Source organism: Venturia canescens, chromosome 10 (genome assembly GCF_019457755.1).
Source record: "Venturia canescens isolate UGA chromosome 10, ASM1945775v1, whole genome shotgun sequence".
Lineage (NCBI taxonomy): Eukaryota > Metazoa > Arthropoda > Insecta > Hymenoptera > Ichneumonidae > Venturia > Venturia canescens.
In genome coordinates, this window is record NC_057430.1 from 18,011,081 (window position 1) to 18,032,039 (window position 20,959).

The window sequence follows — 20,959 nt, forward strand, 5'->3', positions numbered from 1 at the left end:
TCGTTATTTCGAAGATAAATTTATCGGGCCACGTATCAATGAGAGGGTAATGCGTTCATGGATATTTAGAATGTGTTTTTATTTCGTTTTCGTTAAATGGGGGAAACGAAAAATAACGAAAAAGTTAATAAGAACGATGCGGGATAAGGCTGAGCGATATGAAGCGGAATACTACAGGGAGAGAGGAAAAAAGGGATAAGCACGATGAGAGATAGAAAGAGAAGGAGAAACTATACGTTACAGGTGAGAGCTCGAGGCTCGCGTGCTGCAAACGAGCCGGCAGCTGGCTCTCTATAACACCGTACATATGAAACAACGCCAAACGCCAAGAGGTGTATTAATATATGCGACCGACTGGGAATGAGACGAGGACGACGACATCGGGTCAAACGCGATCGTTTCTTCTTGCGCATACAAACGTATTATTATCATCATTATTACTCTTGCCCTTAATACCAATAATTCAAAGCTATTGATTTATATTATTGAATATAAAAAGAGCTTTGGCCCTGATTTCTCTTATCGGAATGTCGATATATCAGGATTTACATGGTAACCGATATAATAAATAATTTATCGAAACCAGTGTAAAACAAAGTTTTTATAACAATTGAAGATAGGCGACTATTTCGTTGTCGCGTGACACGCGCCTCTTATTCCAAAGCTCTCGAATACTCCTCGCCCCAAACTCATTTTTCTCTTTTTTCGTGCGTCTCTCCGCCTGTATAAACACGCATAAATATACGAGAATGCCAATACAATCGGCAATTCGTTGGTTAATTCGAGGCAAGTCCTGGCCGGAGGTGTGTAACACCCGGGGAAAAACACATCTATCTCTCTGTTGTACACCAACTTTTCTCTTTCATTCTAGCTCCCTTTTTCTTCGGGTGCGCGCGCGCGCGCGTCTATTGAGAAAATGAATGAAACGAGGCGAGAAAAAGAGGAATATAAGCATCGTGAACACATCGCTCGAAAAGGGGGCGATCCCCGGCGCGAGGGATGGGAAAGAAAGGAAAACCTCGGTTCTGTCTCTTCTCTCTCGGCGTATATATATATATATATCTATGTTTAAGGCGCAGGGTATAGAGTGAATGAATGCCGGTGGGCAATCTGTTTCCCGTACAGGATTACTTTCACGGCTACACACCCCTGTGCCAATGCTATATGTATATATCTATACGAATCGGTGGCTATACACATATCTGGAGGGAGTATCTATAGACTCGGTAACTCCCACCGGGCGTAAAAAGCACATCCGAATTGAATCATTGCTGAATAAGCGGGAAAGTGGCTAGCTGGCGAAAGGGAACTCTTTTTTTTCTATCTATATATATATATATATATATAATAGATTGGTAGAAAAAGTCGAAAGAAAACGGATCGTTGAATAAGATTCTTTCGCCTCCCCGCAGCGACTCTCGTTGCTCGCAAGCTCGCTAACTGCCTATTTTTCTCCTTACTTTTTTCCACCGCGTTTTGTTTTCTATTTTGACAAGAGGCTTCGCCGCGCGGGCTCTATCTCATGTTCATCCCAAAATTAACATGTCCGGAGAGCGGCGAGCGCGAGAGAGAATATGAACGTTAAACTCAATGCTTTAAACTTTGGACTGCGAGTTCGCTGAGAGCTTTCGTCCTTCCTCGCTCCCTCCCGCTTTATATGCGAGTCTGTAATATAGAGGAAAGGTGGAAGTAGCGAATATGTACGTATAACGAAACATTTGGCCTCTCCTCGTGGTTCCCCAGGGGCGCAAACTGTTGCGTCATAACTCCGAAGAGAACAACCCCGTAAGAAGAGGACGACGAAGCATGTACAAGCATTTACATACATATATGTATATTTCGAGCTTGAGAGCACAATGATTAGAGCTAGCTAATGAAACGGAAGCTTAGATGTGGAACTCTGTTGGGGCAGACCGAAATACTCTCGCGTTCCACGACAATTTCCATTCACCTTTTGTCTACACGTGTTACTTACTTTTTTTCTTCTTCTTCTTCTTCTTCTCGCACCAAAAGTAAATGACTCTCAGATTCATTAAAAAACTAGGTTCAGGAAGTCAGGAGGGTGGAACAACGCGAATCTTGAGGAAAAAACTCGATGCACACGATCGTTCCCACGAAGCTGCGCGTCGCGCGACGACGGAAGGTCCCACACATCCGCGAGGCACGTTTCGTGGTTAAAATTCAGTGGTTCCGCCACGTATGAGGCAACGATTACGCGTCGAGGCACTCAATTTCTACGGAGCATAGCACGGATATTTATATATTTTCATAGGGGTGCGAGAGCCACGCGGAAATTCTTGGACGACGTTGACGAACGACGTTGTACACGTGTCTATTCACTACCGTATAGAAATAAAAGTGCGTTCGGTATATGCGGGATGCACGTGTCATGGGTGCACCCCGAGTGCACACACTTGCCACGCACAGCAAAGAACGGCTTTTCCTCATCCTTCGATTCGCCACTCCCCCTCCCCGTTGTTTTTTCCCACTTTTCCCTCTCGTAGCGTTGCGACACTCGGAAGCGAGCGTATACCTCAAAACATACTTATATAAGGGCGAGGGGGGCAGTAATGGAAGGAATGGGGTGCGACAAGTGCGCGACAAGTGCCGAGGCAACTGGGCACATGAATAAGCGCAGCAGTCGGGAAAGGGGGGGAGAGGTGAAAATGGCTGTAAAAATATAAGGAGAACGCCTTAACAAAATACGAATAAAATCTTGTACGGCGATATATGGCGTCGATGTAGAGGAAAAGCGGTGTGAGAATAAGCGTGGGGGATGAATCGACGAGACTCGGGGAAAGGACGATGGGCCGTGCGAACTGTGCAATCCGCGCTTCGAGATTCGTCGCAAGGGTGAACGTATCAAGGGTCTATGGCACTTTACACGATCCATAGAGAAATTTTATCGAAAAGCACTGCACGTACACACAGCGATTTATTCGAGTGCCTCCGTCGATACGCCCGTACACGCGCGCCTACATCCGACGCGTACAATGCGAATATAATACACATTAGAGATTTATTAATGAGACCTCGGATAAATCGGAGGATTACAGTTTCTTACTCCGACACCCCCGGCGTCGAAAGATTATTGCCCGTTGATAACTCGACAGAGACACGCCACGAAAATTTAACGTTACACGCCTCGGTCGTTAACGCTTTCTTTCTCATTCGCTTCTCGCGATCTCTCTCCTACCATGGACAACGTCCCATGAATATGCACCCCCCGGTATATCCTCGACATCGTGTCCCAACCAACGTATATATTGTGCACTTTATATACACGTATATACACGACATTGACAGTGTTTTATATACGTTTATGTGACGCTCAAATGGTTCAGGACACCTGCGATCTTCCAACAGGATGACCACAAACTGGATCGCCCTCCCTTGTATTAATTAATTAACCATCCTCTCAAATCTGCCAATCTTCTTAATGAAAGCTTCGTTACAATGTTAATGAACGAGCAAATATTTTTCGGCAAGGAAGCAACGCGATGGAAACGTTGAAAAGTTTGCGAGGACAAACCTTTTCCTTTGACTCACCGTATCAACTCTTCATTACGTTACGCGAAGCCGGAATTTCTTGAAGGAATCTTGCCAAATTCGATTGAAATTGTGGTGGAGTTATATATTTGTTCGGAATCGTGACTCTCGTACCGAATTATTCGGAAGCTCGGAACTGTCGTATCGAAAGGTTCCCATTCTCACGAATCTCACGGTTTTGTGTGAACACAGAGAAAGAGGGAAAAAAGACGCGGAGTGTTGCGAGAGATTTGTGTATCGGCCGCTCCCACGTGAAAAATTTTCACATGGGGTCCCCGCGAGAGGATTTAATACGAGAGTTTTGGCGGAAGATGGCGGCGGCCGCCGCGCGGCAGCCCGGACCTCGAAGAATGTTCGCATCATCGATACGAGAAAGAAGAAAAGAGAGAAAGAGAGATTCCTCCGAAGACGCTGGAGGAATATAAAAATGTGTGGCGCCTCCAAACTCGCCGATATAAGTCGCGTAAATTCGGCAAACACTTTGCCTATTGCCTGCCTAATAACCCGGAGGAATATTCCCCGCATACCTACACACCAACGTATATTAACACTCGCACGAACATTGAGACAATAAATAGCGATGAGACAAACAGGTGCGATCGTCTTCGCCCTCGTGGGAAAGTCATACGTGCGAGCCTTCGGGAGAGCGAGAGACACTACCGAACCGCCACAAGTGTTCACGAACTTGCTAAAGTTATTGCTCGAGTATATCTCGCTAATGAGTCTTTTATACCTTGAATCTTTATGCGATATTGCCATCGAATTCATTTCAACTGGCACTTTCATGATTTTTTAACTTTTCGATACTCATCGAATAGAACTTTTCACGCGCGGAATACCGCAGTATCGACGTCCCAGCGTCGGACCACGGCGTCACTTTGAACAAAAATTCGTCATTTCGAACGAAAAAAAGGTAGTTAATTTACTCGCGGTAACGATTCCGTTTAACATTGGAATGCGACCGGAGAATTTTTCGGGGAAAATTATTCCCGTGCACAAATAAGTATCGATGGGAGATAATTTATAGTCAAAATTCCAGACAATTTAAAGAGTAGTAATAAACATCGAGTTTCATGAAATTTGGTTGAAAATTGAAATTCAATTGATCGGTTAACTCAAATGTTACGAGTAAAATCGAAAAGTCTGCGATAGGAGGCAGCAGAATAATTGCCAAAATAAATAGCCGTGGGGATTAATGATGCGAAAACGTTTAAAATTTCATGTTTAATTCGGTCATTCATCTTTCTCGCACTCGGGGGGGAAGTAATAGAGGGCGGAAGGAGATTTAGTATTCGGGAGGAGACAGTGAGACGCGAGTGGCTGGATATCGGAGGTGAATCTGGCTGGTGATCGAAGAAAAAAGGGCACACGGGCGAAGGGCCGAGGGCACGAGAGCAGGTGCAGATAGAGAGAGAGAGATTCAGGGGCCCTGCTCGAGTCTCCGCTGCTCTTTCGTTTCTCTCTCTCTCTCTCTCTCTCGGCGTTTTTGGGGATCCGGCTGCAAATCGCGATAGAGGTGCTAGCGATAAGTGAGGTTTTTTAAGGTCCCTTGGAGGTGCACACGCGCCCCATGATCCCTGTCTCTCTCGCTCTCTGTCCCGTACCACACGTTGGAGCAACCCCGTGCGAGCTGCCGTCGAAATAAATATATCGACGGGTATTCTTAAGCTTTCCTATCCGCTCATTCACGGGGGCGACCCCTCGTCCTTGTAAATGGCTATAATTTCGGTGGATGATTACAGGGCAGCGTGACCAACGCCCGCGGTTTAACTCGCGTCCCTTCATTTTTCTATCCTCCTCGCGACGATTCAGCAACGCGCACACTCCCGCGTGTATGCGGATGGAAATAAAACTGTGCGCATGCAGATACGTGTATTTTACGCGCGTGTCTCGCCCTTTTTTCGGGGCTCTTTCTCGCACTCCCGCCGGCGGGCCTCGTTACGAGAGCACGCGCGTCCGCGCGTCGAGAAATTGAAACGGAAATCTATGCTTTTATATCTGAATCCCCCAATGGAAACGATACCCCCATTTATTTAGCTAGAGCTTGACAGCATAGAGCCTGGCATTAGTGCGTTATTAGGATAGCTATTACAGCCAAGTATAGCCAAGATCGGTGCTTCGAAGCACAGGTGAAACGTTTTATATTATATATTATAGTAGATGAATAAGGTGCATGGATATGGAGGCAGGTATAAGCTGGAAAGATCCTATGATTAGGGAAGAGGCATTGATCCTTTTGATCGTTCTGTATATCCTTTGGAGAAACAAACAAACGTAATGGCCGGGTGGATCACTCGCGGACGCGAGAGGCAAAATATAACGCACACTCTTGTAACATTGCGTATATATACGCGTGGATACTCGCTGATCCGCACCTGTCGATCGGAGCATCATTTTTTTCCTTCTGCTGCTCAACCGGTCTCCCAGATCCGAGGACTTTCCTCGTGAATAATGAAAAATTCCGGTATCATGATTCATTGTCCTCCTGAGGACGCGAAAGGTGTGAAATTAGGCAGTACGCGTATTTCATAGATTCTCATACGTACGTATTGTCGCGGCGCGCTCTTCGGAGTTTATATTCGAACCGCGTAGTAAATTGCCGTCGGAATATCGTGTGTTTATATATTTCGTGGGTATATATGGATGAATGAGCGTGTAGTTTGGATAATTTGTCGATTCGGGCGGTATATTCGTCACCGCGATGCGGAGGATGGAGGATGATCGATCCAAGGTAAGATGCTGGAACGACGAACTTTGAGAGAATAGTTGATAGCCTCGAAATTTTGGCTCATTCCTACGCTCGCGCTCTCCCGCCGCTCTCTCTCTCTCTCTCTCTCTCTCGCTTTTTTCAATCTTTTCTTTTGATCCACCTCCCTCTTCGAGGAGAGACGAGCGGTGGATACTCGTCGAAAAAGAACCCCGGCAGTTAGCTCGCGCGCTAGCAGTCACACATTTCGTCACGGAGGCCAATTAGCGCGAGTTTGGCCGACGAGTTGGACATTTCAACCTGATTTTCGTTAGGATAACGTTTGAATCTGGCGTGCTCGGGCGAACCACGAATGGACCAGCTTGCGTAATGAGCTCTCCTCTCGTTTGCCCTGTCTTTTTATCGCGCGGTCTTTGTCGCACAACCGGGGCGCTAACGACTCGCGCGCGCCCGTCGAGCGAGCGAAACGGGGCGAGAACGAAGAAGAAAAGAGACGAAGCGACGGCTCATTCGCGAGCCAAACTCGGAATTAAATTATCAAGAACCTCGGCGCGTAGCACATGCTGACTTTTGCTCGGCTCTTTAATCCTACTCCGGTCCTCCGAGAGCTCGATCAAACTGTCAGATCAATCGCGCCACGCTTGTCGGAGCGACGCGACGAATTTTTGCACTTCACTCGTGCGTTCGCGCGTTTACTTTTCTCCTTCATCAGCGCGATTCATTATAAACGAGTCTCGATCGGTTTTTCAAAAATCTTTCGCAGCAGGACGCGCCGGTCCAACTCTAGGCACGAAACGGAAAAGAATAGATCGCAGAAATGGAAGCTTACCTCGTGCTGCTGCTGCTGCTGCTGCTGTACGCAGAGAAAATCCGTGGATTGATGGGCAACCTGCGGGGGTGGATTCTCCGGGTCGGAGACATCCTGCAGGAGACCCACGTGGTCCCAACAATCGTCGGACATGTCCATTTCTTTCTCCGATTCAACCAGATCGAGAATTTGCTTCACTGAACGCACTTTTGCACTCGCGCACTTTTCGCAATTGAATTACGATAGAAACTTGACGATTTTCCCGAGGGATATTCGGCACTCGAGAAGCCTGCTCGGGTTACCGCGGAGATGAAAAACTCGCGGATCGATAACCGCGATTTAATCTCGTTTTCGATGAAGCAAGTAAAAATCCGATAAATCGGTGAATGAGAGAAACGTTCGCGCGCGCGGGTTATATTGTTGATGAGAGAGGAGAACTCACGGGAATCTCGTGGCGTGGCGCGCGCGCGAGCTCGACTTGGAGCACGTCCGGCTACGATTAACGGGATATCTCTCCTTCCTCTCTCTCTCTCTCTTCCTTTCGGGGGAGAGAGAAAGGGTGGCGCGCGCCCGTGAGCTGCTGTGGCGGGACCGAGTCTCTCTCGTTCTTCCTCAGCAGGAGGGAGAGAGACCGGGAGAGAGCGAGATTGGAGCAGCGTTGTACCGAGTCGGGGGAGGCTGCGAGAGGCTGCGAGAGAAAACGATAGAGATCGTGGTGGCACACAGAGGAGAAAGAAATATACGGAGAAACGGAGGGGGGGGGGAGAAGAGATACCGCGATGGAAAAAGACCCTCGCGGGCCTTCTCCTTCGCTGGGAGGGGAATCCTCCTCGGAAACTTTTGCGCTCTGAACGACGGAATATGTGAAAGTGCCGGGGCCAAGAGACTCGGGGGAAACGTTCGAGTATAAGAGGTTGTGAATAGCGCCCGATTATATTTTGCCGACGACGACGTCGACGGCGACGGTGGTGGCCGTCGGTGGTGGTCAGTCCGCGTAGAATGAAGTTGAACGGTAGGGTTAGGCTGGGTTAGCCGAGCCAGAGTTGTGCAGCATCAGCGCGCGGTCCGGAGGAACGACGACAGAGGGGGATGGAACCAGAGCCAGCATGGTATCTCACATAGACATACGTAAACGTACACATGCACAGGCCCATATATTTATCTACAAACGCATGCCTCCGACACGGAAAACGAGATGAGAACGTGCGAGCGAGTCGGCCGTTGGCGCCTGGTTAAGGACAGACGGAGACGAGAGCAACGCGACGTGCCGTTGATTGTGAGAAAGCCGTGGGTGGGGGAGAATCGAGCGAGATAGAGCGCATAATCGAGCGAGAACGAAGCGTAAGGCGTAAGTTTGGCTATATATATATATATACATGTTGCAGGAAAACTCTCCCGTATATATACGTATATAAGAGCGAACTTGCGGGGCCGAACATTGGAGGTGGCGCTAATACCTGCCCCCGCCAACGAGCTTGCGTATTCGTACCTGCCTCTACTACGCTTTTCTCTCGCTCTCTCCTCTCTCTCTCTCTCTCTCTCTCTCTCTCTCTCTCTTTTGGCATCGAAGCACCATTAATTGGCAAAACATCGCGAGGACTCCATTGGAAAAAATTACTCAAAAATTCTTCAACAATTCATCACGGTCGTATAATTTTTGTTTAATTCCAATGAAAAAATAAACGCTTTCGAGAATAAATAAGTCTCTTCGAGGAAGAGTGTATCCCCGCGCGCGATGAGGCACTCGAGTGTTGAACCTCTCGCGTTGACAAGCCGTGTGTGCTTTACTAGAAGGCTCTTTCGAATGCGAGAAGAGCTCGGCACGTACAATAATAAAATAATATGTAATGCCTGTCGCGAGCGCTACTCCACGTGCGCAATATTCCCTTTATCGGCGAGTGCAAATCCCGAGAAGAATGATCGAGAGGACAACGGTTGTAGGATTCTTGAGTGTGGGAAAATTAAATAAAAGGCGGAATCGCGAGTGCGACGAGCGATTGAGAAAAGATTGAAGAGACGATCCGCTGCCGAGGAATCGTGGGACCGAGACGATCACCGAGCGCCCCTGAAAATAACAAACACTCAAATTTTTCCATCCTCCGCGGATGCTCGCGCAGGAGGTTTCCGATAAGAGAAAAAAAATGAGCTCGAACCGACGAGACGTTCGAACGACGCGGGGACAACTCGAAGAATTTTCGAACGGGTCGAGGGATTCCTCGCTCGTTCTGCTGCTGCACACTCCTTCCCTCCCTCCTCTTCGTCTCTTTTGCTACTACTACAAACTAGCACGCACAATAATAAGCGGTGAAGAGCGCACGCGAGATCTTTCTCGAACATGCCCGGTATGCCCAGAGTGCATAAACATAACGCTGAGGAAACACGGGTAGATGATATCGCGTGGATGCGCGCACCGCGTGGATGCACCTAAGGGGCCGCGCGACGCGACCGGGCGTCGTTCATTCCGCGCTCCGAACCTTTGTACTCCTCTTGCCAGATTCTTCTTTTACTTTCTTCAAACAAGGCCGGTTCCCTTTATATTTGCGTAAACCCTCTCCCGGACACGGCTTCCATCACTCTCGCGTACGCTGCACCGCCGGACGAGAAGCCGGCTCTATCTCTTGGCCAACTCGGATGATCTTTGCCACCGAAAATCCGAGTGGAATCTCTCCAGCAACGCGGGTTCCTCGAGCGCGCCCTCTCTTTCCCCCCATTATTTAACACCGATTTCCGAAAAATCTCTCCCCCTTGATACAACCAAGATTCGCCGCGATTATTCGACCTTCTTTTAATAATACTCGCGCCACAAGAGTCAAGCACATGGAATAATCATGCGATAGTATTCCCCCCCCATTAAATGGAAACGCGATGACAAAAGAGTTTCCTGTTACGTATTAAACGATGAACGAGCCGTGATAACGCGCGCGTTTTAATGAAGATCCCAGCTACCTATTTCTTTTTTTCACTCCGAGTATTTTTCATTGGGACTCGACAACAGCTCGTTTTTTTCTCCACAACTGTCAGATATAATCATCGCCCGCGCACGTTTGTCGCACGAATTACCCGGACAAAAGTTTAACCATGAACACACCGGGCTGACAATCGGTGTAATTACAAGAGAAAAATAAACACACGAGCAGGACGGTATAATAACGTCGCGTGTCGAACCGTGAGAAATTCAGAGTTGGCAGATCGAACGGATATAGGATTTATCATTTATTGTCAGCAGCAGCAGCAGCAGCAGCAGCAGCAGAGAATGCAACGCGAACGCCCGGAAGGTATTAATACAAAGTGCACTCAAGCTAAAGTGGAGATCGACAGTATTCGACATGTCGAACGTATTAGTGCCGCCGACGATTCCGATCCAGTAAATCTGTTAGCCGCTGCTCTTGCGGGACTCGCGAAAAACCTCCATATCTCTCGTCCCGCTATATCTCTATATATCGCGACGAATGTATACGTATAGCACACTTTTTTGTATCGGATATCGACTGTCGAATGAGCTGTGCGACTCAAACCAGGCTCTGACAGAACGTGTGACGATTAATTTGCCCTTTTTCGAGACACGCTTCCAAATATACAGCCTTCGTAAAAGGTTTTTTAACGGTGTTTGCACGTACGTGTACCACGTGGATGTATACATATTCAAATTTTCATTTAGCCATAGTTCGAGCGGATGGAATGGAAAATCCTCGCAAATACCAAAATTACATTATATTCTACCTGCTCGTCGATATCCGCGTTGCGAGACGCCAATTCCGAAAGTCAATGAATGAATTTATTAACAGATTCGATTATGTGATCAATGGAACGCGACGTCGTTTCCTTGAAATTCGTCGCAAAAGTTGGCGGCTGTAAAAATCCGATTTCTATTTTTCGCAGGCCGGGTTAATTCATTCGACAGTATATATATATGTTCGATACTAAAGTAACCATAGTTCAGAGCGAAGGCCCTCGGGGAATGCGAGGTAGCGGTGGTAAGTCGAACACGAGAAATCTGCTCTGCCGACCGCGAATTTAAAGAGCCGCCGACTCTGCCACAAGCACGGACTGTCGCGGCGGTCGTATCAGTTGTAGCAACATGGCGACGCCCAGTGAGTTGTCTCTCCAGGAGATACGCCAGTATTTATTAGATAACGGAGGGACAGTGCGAAATCGTGACCTCGTGAAACACTTCAAGAGATTCCTGACGGACCCCGAGACCCGAGGTACGTCGTCATTGTGTTTTGTGCACCGGCCCTGCGACTGTTAATCGATTTTCTCTCTCCGCGGTGTACACACGCCCACGGTCTGTTTTCCTCTCGTTTCTTCTATTTGCACTCGCACCTGGACAATCGTACCTCATCGCGGGTGGATCAAACGTCACACCTTATCTCCCTCCTCCCTGGCCTGCCTCAACTCAAACTTTGAATTGACGTCAAGAAACTTCGAACGAACCGTGTCGCATTCCAATTTGTTTTGTATTCGTTTCAGTCGAGGCTCGTAATAATTTCAAAGAGTACGTCAATATTCTGGCATCGATTAAGAACGAAGCGGTGAGTCAATAATCTCATATTTATTTACTTTTGGTGCTGGTGGTGGTCGCACAGCGCAGCAGCTTGCTCGAAATCGCGCCAACTTGCCCATGCACGAGGCAACTCGGTCTGACAGTTAGGATCGAAACAGCCGAGGCAACGACTTGTTGCTCTCGCTCCAACGTTGCCGGATCTTTTCTCTCGGCTACGTCGCTGTATGCCGGTGTGCGAACGCGCGAGCACATCACGCTCCGTCTTTCATCCTTTCGCAAAGCTTTCCTTCTAATCGTATTGTCAATTCGTTCCAATTCACGTGTCACCCTTACTAAAATCTCGAATAATCGTTCGATTTTACGACTCTCAACGGTAATGCTATAAACATTTGTTTTCGAACGAATTTTTAAGGAAATCTGGTGAAAGGAAAACTGAAAGGATCGCGTCTCACTCCTGCACGCGTAGAATCTCGACGCACGCTCTCTCTCGCACCGCACTGCAGTCCCCGCGACGCCTTCGCTCCTCTTTACCTTTGCGAACACAGTCGAGCTTCTGCACTGCGTTATTCTTCTGCTCACGAGGCGATTTGGACTGCAATTCTTTCTAATAAATTTTTCATATGAAATTCTGGTTTAGACTGCAGAATATTTACAACTGCACCAGTAACGCGATTCAAAAAAATGGTTTACTCAATTCCTGCATGAGAATTTTTGATATTTAGCTCGATGCGGAGATAAAAAATGTGAGTGTGCTTTAGACCACACAACTGAAGTAAAACTTTTTTGGCAACGTACAGATATATGGGTCATTCCACCAATTATGGAATTAATTTGTGCCGGAGGGTCTGAATTATGCATAATGGTCATTGCTTTTCATTCAAAAGTATGTGTCACTGTGAGCTTTCATGATTTTTGGCAAATTTTTTTGTCCAGCCGTTTCTAAGTTATAGAGGTTTGAAAATTTGCAATTGTTAACTTCCCGTGTTGGAAATATCGAAACCCTGAACTATTTTTTGGAACACTGAACGTAGTCATTTTTATGTGAAAAAACCTCAGCTTTTCGATAAAAATATTTCAAGTACTCTCAGGGATCAGATAAATCCTGAAAAAGCAATTGCATGCGCAACTTTAAAATTGCTTTTTCTCTCTTAATGTGCCATTTTTCAAATATTTTAGAATATTTTTTTCGTAAAGTTCAGACTTTTTTTCACAAAGGAACAGTGCTATTTTATTTTGAGATTCTTAAAAAAATCAACTATAAAACAATCAAGTTGGAAGATACGTTATGAATTATCGGTGTGTGCTGTACTGCAGCAACGGTCGTCACGTCATTTATGGGTTGAAATTCAAAGATCTCGACATATAACATTATATTCAGTAGCTGCGTACTTGAAGATGTATATAAAAAACATGACATGCTTGTGGTTTTTCGTAGAGGATTACTTTCTCTAGTAAAAAAGTGTTACATTTATTGTAATTTTAAAATTTTTATAAAATCACTTATTTTCATTGTTTCGTGGTTGGTTTTCATATCGTTCGTGTAAAGCTACACTGAACTCAAAACTCACACACGCTTTACTGAGATGTATATATTTCATGAACTGGCAGTTAGAGAGAACGAAAATGTACATGCGCATGCGCGTTCATACTTTTCGTAGGCATCCGTTACACGCTTCCGTAACAAGATTTTCACCAGTTTAGCCCCCAAGCCCAGCGCGCCTATAGAAGTTTTACTTCAAAAATTTTTGCGACGAGACGAAATAATTTGAGAATACTGAAACGAGTTATTGGACGAAACAACGCTGAATAAAATTCTTCGAACGATGAAGTAAAACGGCATCGAATTTTCTGTTGCTTAGGGCGAAAAGTATTTGGTTTTGAAGAAAAAATATCGCGAGGGTTACGACGATGTACCGTCTCCCGTATTTGGCCAGCTGGGTCAAGGATCGCCACTGGGAACCCCGGACGTTTCGTGCCCGACATCGCCGCTCCGAGATCCTCCTCCTTACAGGCCACCGCCGCCTGCGCCGCTCAGTCCGTCGTGCGATAACGCCGCGTTACCGATTTCACCCCTAACGAGAGTTGAGCGGAGCGATCGTTTCGGCGAGTCGACGAACACGAGCTGGTCGAACGTCCAGGAGCCGATGTGCGAATCGGGTGATGGATATTCGCGGGAACCGATGGAGCCTGTGGAAGCTGCGGCGGCTGCACTTGCGTCGCCGCCGGTGCCACCGCGACGGAAGAGCCAAGACAAGTTCAAATTCGACAACAAGGAAAACGCGACGGTCGATCGGAACAGGAATGGTCACGAGGCCGTCATCAAGGTGAGTTCCCCTCGAATTTCAAGCGCCCCTGGCCAAACTCGTCGCGATCGACTCATTCTCGCGAAGCGGAGTTGGCTAAAAGTTTTTTCATTTCCACGCGAAGGGAAGAACCCGCTGGAGAATTAGTTGAACGCGAACACACAGTTTCTTTCAATGGCGAAAACGTTCTGGTATATGCTAATGCAAACGAGCGCGAGTGTTCCCCTGAGCACCGCCAATTATCACGAGCCCCCGTCTGCAGCCAAACGAGCGTTACGTATATACAGGGCCTCGGCTCAATATACAGTAATACCGAAGAGTGATGCTTGCACTTTCAGATGATTCGACGTACGAGATATATTATACGATTTTTGCTCGTGGTAATTGATCGCTCGTTAGCGACTCTTTGTCGTGCATTGCGCATCGAGGTTGATTAGCAAATTAGTGACATTGAAAACTATGCAGGAAGACGAATCGTCGGGAACGACGACGCTCCCGGCGACCACCGGATCAGCGGAGTTGTTGAGCGTGCGCGAGCGGATGCAACGCTTCAATCGAATGGCCAGTGAAACGGACCTTCCCGGTAAAGCGAACGGAGTAACGACGACGCCGACGAAAAAACGTTCTGATAAGGTAACTGATTTTTTTCGTTTTTTCTTTAAAACTGAAAATCGTACGGCATACCTGATTGCGGGCTGTGCTCGCGTCATATCACGGTCCGCCTGGTAGTCGAGAGAGCTTACATTTTGTTTTTAATTTCCGACGAATCCCCGTTGATCATCATCGAGAGTTCGTTACCGAAGCAAGTTTCATCGTTCCCCTATTTGAATATGCGGTTGTTTGGGGCCGCTCAATATCTCGTTGAAGCATCGAGCCGCGTGTATATAGTCGAACGTCCCGTGTACCTGTAAATCAGAATGAAAGAGCAGCGGTTTAAATTATCGAGGGGAGGGAGGGAGGCTTCAGAAGTTCCCGCGCGCGATTCGCCTCGTTCCCCTTAATCATAGTTCATTGATTTGTTTATTGGCATCGATTAAAAGCATTTAACCGGCGAATTATGAAGGAACTCGTGTATGCGCGGAGGCGTATTAATAAATAAAGAGGACATCGACGGGGCGAGTGTTGTACCAATGGTGGACCGGTGGGTTTCCTCTCGGCGGTTTACCTTTCATATACAAATTTCGGGCGGTCAACGCATCGTTGATTCGACTTGACCGTCTCCGGAAATCCTGTAATATTCGACGCTTGTGCATATCCTACAAGTTTAAAGTTAGTAAGTTCTCTCGTGCGCGCGGCGCGCAACCGATTCATTATGCAATCCGATGGCTCCTTCGACTTGTTCCTCGAATCCTCAATGAGGGAGACAAAAAGAGAGAATTGTGCGACGTCGTCGGGTCTTGATTGTTGGACTCATGGCGACTCGCTCGTCCGGCGGAGTGTCGCGTGCCGCGAGCGGAGGCTTTGCCCGAGGAACGTGACCACGGATGTCGGCGTACACGCCCGGAGGGTTTCTTCTTTGCGCGAACGGGCCACGTCCCGGGACGAAAAGTTCCACGGAATCGAGGGAAGCCGATTAAATTAATGAAGCGGGCGGAATTATTGTCACTGGAAGCAACACCAACAGGGCTTTTTTGGCCACCTGCATGGATTCCCTTTAACGATTCGAGTCGACGCATGCGCAATCGTGCGAGAGTAAAAAAGAGCGTATGCGGGGGCGAGCGCGGCACGGACATGGCGCGAGAAGTTGGAAACACGGGGGCAAAGGAAAAACGTTTGAAGTTTAGGGGTATTAACATAATAGGCACGAGGCTTTCTCTCGTACGTGGAATACAAGGTTAGCGAGTTTTAACGGGGGCGTACATGTGCGGCGAGGGCGTGCACAGAAAAGCGAGTATACTATATACGAAGCTCCGACGTGTAGTTCACGAGGGCCTCGAGGCTTTAACGCTTCTAATTAAGATCACGCGTGTTCGCGGGCTGATCCTCTACCCGGCGCGGCGTTCTCTCGCGAGGAGCAAGAGCACCGCGAAAAGAGGGTATCCCTCAGGAAACTCAGCCCTCACGTCGGTTCAACACCGAGGAAACTTGCGAATTCCGCGTACAGTTCCGCATACATTAGAAACCTCCGGAAACTTGGAACGTTGTTTGCCCGCCGGCAGCAAAGCTCTTCGAGAGAGAGAGAGAGAGAGAGAGAGGAAAGGGGCCGGAGGACGAGGACACGAAGAGCGCATAGTCGGAGTCTGGAGAAGAGACGAGGGAGGTTCGAGTTGCTGGCAGGTGGTGCGCTATACCAGGCGCTCCAACGACCGAGGATGCCAAGGGTGTAAACCGCACAAAGTAATCTTACAGAATGTATATGCAAAGCTGGTAAGGTGACGGCGAGATGGAAGCAAAGACGAGCTTTGTCAAGGAGGAGGTTGCCGGGGGTAGAGAGAGCACAGCTTGCGTGATCTCGACCAGGGACCGCTCCATCTACAACTTCGACATGTACGAGACTATCGGCCAACTTATGCAGCAACTTGACTCGAGACATTTCTTTCGGGCGTATTTTCATTCATATTAAAACCTACCGGAGAGCCTCGGAAACTTGGTGCTTACCATTATCCGCTGTACCACATGCACCCTGACACGTATCCGTACACGCTTTCCATTCGAGTTTCCGGAATGACCAGGTGTTTTCCTCCGATTTACTAAAAACATCGATGATGAAACAATCATCATGCGGGCGAGATAGGAGGATTGCCCCCGGAGACGAATTAATCCGTGCTGGCGCACCGAAACTCGACGTTCCCTCGGCCCCCAACCTCCAACTTCCGAGTGATCGATGATAGTGGAAAATTCGTAGGTGTGTCCCTGATAGTTCGCTCCGTGGGCACATTTTTCTCAAACTTCATTGTAGCACAAACGAGTTTTCTCCCGAGGCCCCCCGAGATTGTTGCGTTTTTAATCTTCCTTTTTTTCGAGTAGGCGTGTTACCGTGGTCCGCTCTCCGCACAGTATGAGTCGCTATCTTCGCGTTAAAATCTCGATGCTCTTTCTCCGCTTCTCTACTACAACTACTTCTACTCCGGGCTCTTCTTCATTCTTCTCTCCGCGTTGGCTCCTCTTCCTCGTCTCCTTTTATATGTTATTCTGGCCTTAGTCCCCGATGCCGTAGAATTTTACTCGAGCGGAACTACGCGGGGTGTATCATTGTTTATTTAAGAAATATTTCGGTCGTTATTCAGAAATGTGGCATGGCGTAGCCCGAGCACTTATACATACATACGAGTGATTTCGTACGTATGAGTGCGTGGGACGAAAATCGAGAGGCACCTGGTCGTCGCTGGCAAGAACGAGACTAAGACGAAAAGGAAGAGAAAAATAATAAAAAGAGAATGAAACTCTTTCGGGGTCCGGCGCGAGCGCGGGGTTTGTCCCTGCGTTACTGTCCGGAGATATGCCGGGTCCCATCTATTCGGGCCTTCTATTAGTCCGTAGATACGTTATAGATAGGCCCCTTGGAGGAGAGAGGAAAAAAACAGTCGCGAGCATGTGGGAGCGTACGCGTGCTTCTTGACCATTACAAGGATATACAATCGCGCCAACGAGCTCCTACTCTCTTGTAACTGTAGATTAGCTGCGTTTTTATTTCGTGCTCAAACCTCTTTGATTCTCGGCGCATCAGGCTGCTCACTTTGTACTCCGATAATCGAATTTGCTTGAGAGATTATTTCCCGTTCGCTGGAGATAGTCTCGTGAACGACGGGGAGGAGGGAGAGCAGCCACGAAAAACGAGCAAGTTTGGATGGCCGATCGAGGATCGGTCGACGAAATTGGCCGGGCTTGCCGAGCGAAGAAGCCTCTGTCGCTGTGTTCGCGACGCGGGTCTGCCTTCATCCTAGTATTTTGAGGCCGCGTCATCAATTTACGGTGCGCGACAGATAAGATCGATCGATCGGGTACACGAGCGCGAACTAGTCGGAGAACGATGATTCGACCGGATCGTAGTCGAGTCGTCGTCATCGAGAGAGCCAATCGTGTTTTTCTCGTGTGACCCACGAGGTCAACTCTCACCTCGCCGTTATCCTCGGATCATCCGGCTGTCTCTCAACATTCCTCCACGAGAGATTAGGGCCCGCGCGTACTTCAAGATACGCCCTTGGGCATATCTTGAAAAATCATGCGGAGTATACGCGCAGCGATGGGTGCTGCGGCGTGAATCGCGGTGTATAGAACCTCGCGAGAAACGAGAGCAGAAAACTCGGAGTGCGTCAACCTTGTTCGTTCGATTCTTCCCGTTGTGAGTGCGTGTACGCGTCGATCTGTGTTTATATGTTGGAACGGATAATCCTTTGGTAAACGGTTGCTCTCACGACGGACAGAGCCGGGTCATCCCGCAGAGTCTTCGAGCCGTGCCCCGAGCCCGGAGAATATGGCGAAGAGAGACTCGCGCAGGGCGTTTTTTATCAGTAGTTTTATCTGTAAGACGGGCGCGCGCAGTGAGCGGCTATTTGTATTCATAAGCCCGCGGGAGGGCCGAGGCTCTTTTTCGTTCTTTCTCTGCACCCACATCCCCGTAACTGTGACTCGGGACTTGGGAGACGGGCTTCTCTCCTCTTCTCTCACCTGAGACGAGCCGTATCCTGGTGCATCATCGCGAGGAAAAGCACCACAGCAGCCCGCAGCTTCTTCAGCTCAATCGGACGGAGAGCGCGGCGAGCGAGAGGGAGATGGGGGAGGGCTTATATATGTACATTCGCTTGGGCGATTCATGCAGCGTGCATTAGTACCATGAGAAGAGAAAGAGAGATGGAGGAGGGCGCGCGAAGATGCGCCAACGTCATCGGACGTGACGGCGCCCGTTATGCCAAGACACGCGTGGCCAGAGCTCCGCAGCGAGCAGCGGGAAAGACTCGCTGTCCTTAGCGGCTGCTATCAGGGAGCGAAAGAGAGACGAGCGAAGATTCCTCTCGAGCATCGAGCAAACTCTCTCTCGCTCCAATAGAGAATGTGACCAGTCATCGGGTTATTTAATTTTTCGAAGCACCCCCGGTGTGCGTGTTTGCTCAGCCCCGCTGTGAGCACAAATTACCTCGCGACCGAATCACTTTGCCCCGCGTCCTCCCCCTCGCCATCTTTTTTATTATTCCCCCTTTTGTATTCTTACCTCGGAATCTTAACTCTCGCATCTCACGTAAACGTTAATATATAAATACCGTGCGAGGACCGTTGGCCTCGGTCGTTCGTCGAGAATAAGCGACTAGCCGCGTACGCGATAAACCTGACCCAAACTCGGTATTCCACCTCCGTAATGAAACAAAGATCGATCAATACTGATTTTAATAAGCCCCTCGCCCGCCCGCCCGCGCGCGCGCGCGCGCTCGCGGTTCATTGTCGAAGGATATTTTCATCGAGACTGTTCCGGCAGTCATGCAATTCAAATGGGCTGTAAGATGGCGAACGCAGAGACCAGCGGCTCCGCACAGTATATATGTTGCCTTAACTCGTAACAGGCCAATGTAAGAGACGAGAGGGCCTCTGACTGCATTGAGCTAGACCGGAATACAGAGTCCGATCGTACGAGTGATCGCGCGCAGGGATGCCGGTCTCAGTTGTGTTAACTCCCTTCCCTTGGCCCTTAGCCCCCTGTACAGTTAGCTTCTATATAGAAGGTAAACGCGGTCATCCCCGCAACGCTATCTATATGCTAATCCGCATTGAGATGGTACAGGCAGATTACAGGTTGGAATTAGCTGAGGGAGAAGAGACGGTGGTATCGGGAATGCACAGGGACAGGACCTCCAAGGATTCTCTATTTTATACGGTGTGCCAAAGTGGAGTAGCCGACTCTGTAGGCGATTATTTGGCTAGAAATTCATGTTGAACGGTGCTTTGGAAAATTCGATAGCACTGCGCGACCGCCAATAATAATGCGTTAGGTTCGGACGGTGGGGCAAGAGAAAAGCGAGGTCGTAGTACAGAGCCGTAATCAAGTGGACCTTTGCACGACTACCCGCAGCTTCCCGCGATATCCACTCGAGCGATAAATTATTGCGTTCGTAGTGCATGATCGTTGAACTGCGAGCAATGAGAGCTCGCCAGAGAAAGAGAGAGAGAGAGAGGAGCCAGCACAGTCGTACGAATATTCCTGTCACAACGCGGAGAAGGAGGAGAAACGCGTGTGTTGCTGGTCCGTGTTCCACGTTCGTGGCAAAATACGAGGCGATCCGCGCTCATGAATCACCGTACAACCCACCGAACGCTAATAATCGAGTTGCTCGCTAATTCCTAGTCCGTGGTACGCGATCCTGTTTAACCCCATCCAACCGCGATCATCCTCGCATGCTTCTTTCTTTATCATTATTGCGTTGAATGTTGTGTGCATGTCCGTCGGACTATAGGCGCGAAACGATCAATGCCCGTTGGCACATGTATTTCCTATTAAATGTTGGGAGAATCCGTTAAAATGTCTTGCATCAAAGACCAGACGAAAAGTGACTCCGACTCGTACGTATATTACACGGAATATACGAGTTATCCAAAGGGTGGTAGCCCCGGCGATGGTGGTGGTGGTGAATCATTTATGGTAGTCGCGAGAGGAAGCGCAGGGACTTTGGTAGGCGTCGCCGAAACCAAACTCTGAATCACCGGAGGACCGAGAGTTTTAGGCTGTCAGTGACAGTCCCCGGTGGCGCGGCGCGTTCTCGCGGAACCGTCGGGGCTCCAACAGTCCCGCGGTTAAACCTTGCGCGTCCTACTGGAATTGCGCTCTAAATGAATGCGCAAACGCCCATTAGGGGAATAAATCAGGGCGAACGTTATTCACAGATCGCATAATCGATCCCGTATACATACCTATATCCTAATTCGCAAGTTCCCTGCTGCTCTTGTTCGCTATCCCGTCGCCCCTTTTTTTTATTACCCTCGCCGAGTAGGAAAAACGTCTTTCGGAATGACGTTCCACCTAATTTCTCAAATAATCCGTACGCTCTTCGGGTCTCGCGTATTCTCGCGTGTAACTCTCACCTCACCGGATGGATGTCGCGATGACTCGACTCTTTTTGCAGCTCTCTTAACGAGCAAATGTAATATGCATGTAAGGTGGG

General features: G+C 48.5%; 2 protein-coding genes across 5 annotated transcripts in view; one reads left to right on the forward strand and one right to left on the reverse strand.

Moving 5' to 3' along the window:
* The window catches only part of LOC122417368 (homeobox protein caupolican-like), a 47,558-nt gene extending 32,886 nt beyond the window's left edge, over positions 1 to 14,672 (reverse strand). Inside the window, exon 1 of the mRNA XM_043430817.1 lies at positions 14,556 to 14,672. The gene's annotated coding sequence lies outside the window, so the exon portion shown is untranslated. The remainder of the gene's footprint in view (positions 1 to 14,555) is intronic.
* Positions 11,111 to 20,959, forward strand: part of sowah (sosondowah) — a 60,620-nt gene continuing 50,771 nt past the window's right edge. For all 4 annotated transcript variants that reach the window (XM_043430818.1, XM_043430819.1, XM_043430820.1 and 1 more), the window contains exons 1-4: positions 11,111 to 11,269; positions 11,535 to 11,596; positions 13,428 to 13,892; positions 14,337 to 14,504. In XM_043430818.1, coding sequence (XP_043286753.1) covers positions 11,143 to 11,269; positions 11,535 to 11,596; positions 13,428 to 13,892; positions 14,337 to 14,504 — 822 coding nt within the window. In that variant the 5' untranslated portion in view covers positions 11,111 to 11,142. The remainder of the gene's footprint in view (positions 11,270 to 11,534; positions 11,597 to 13,427; positions 13,893 to 14,336; positions 14,505 to 20,959) is intronic.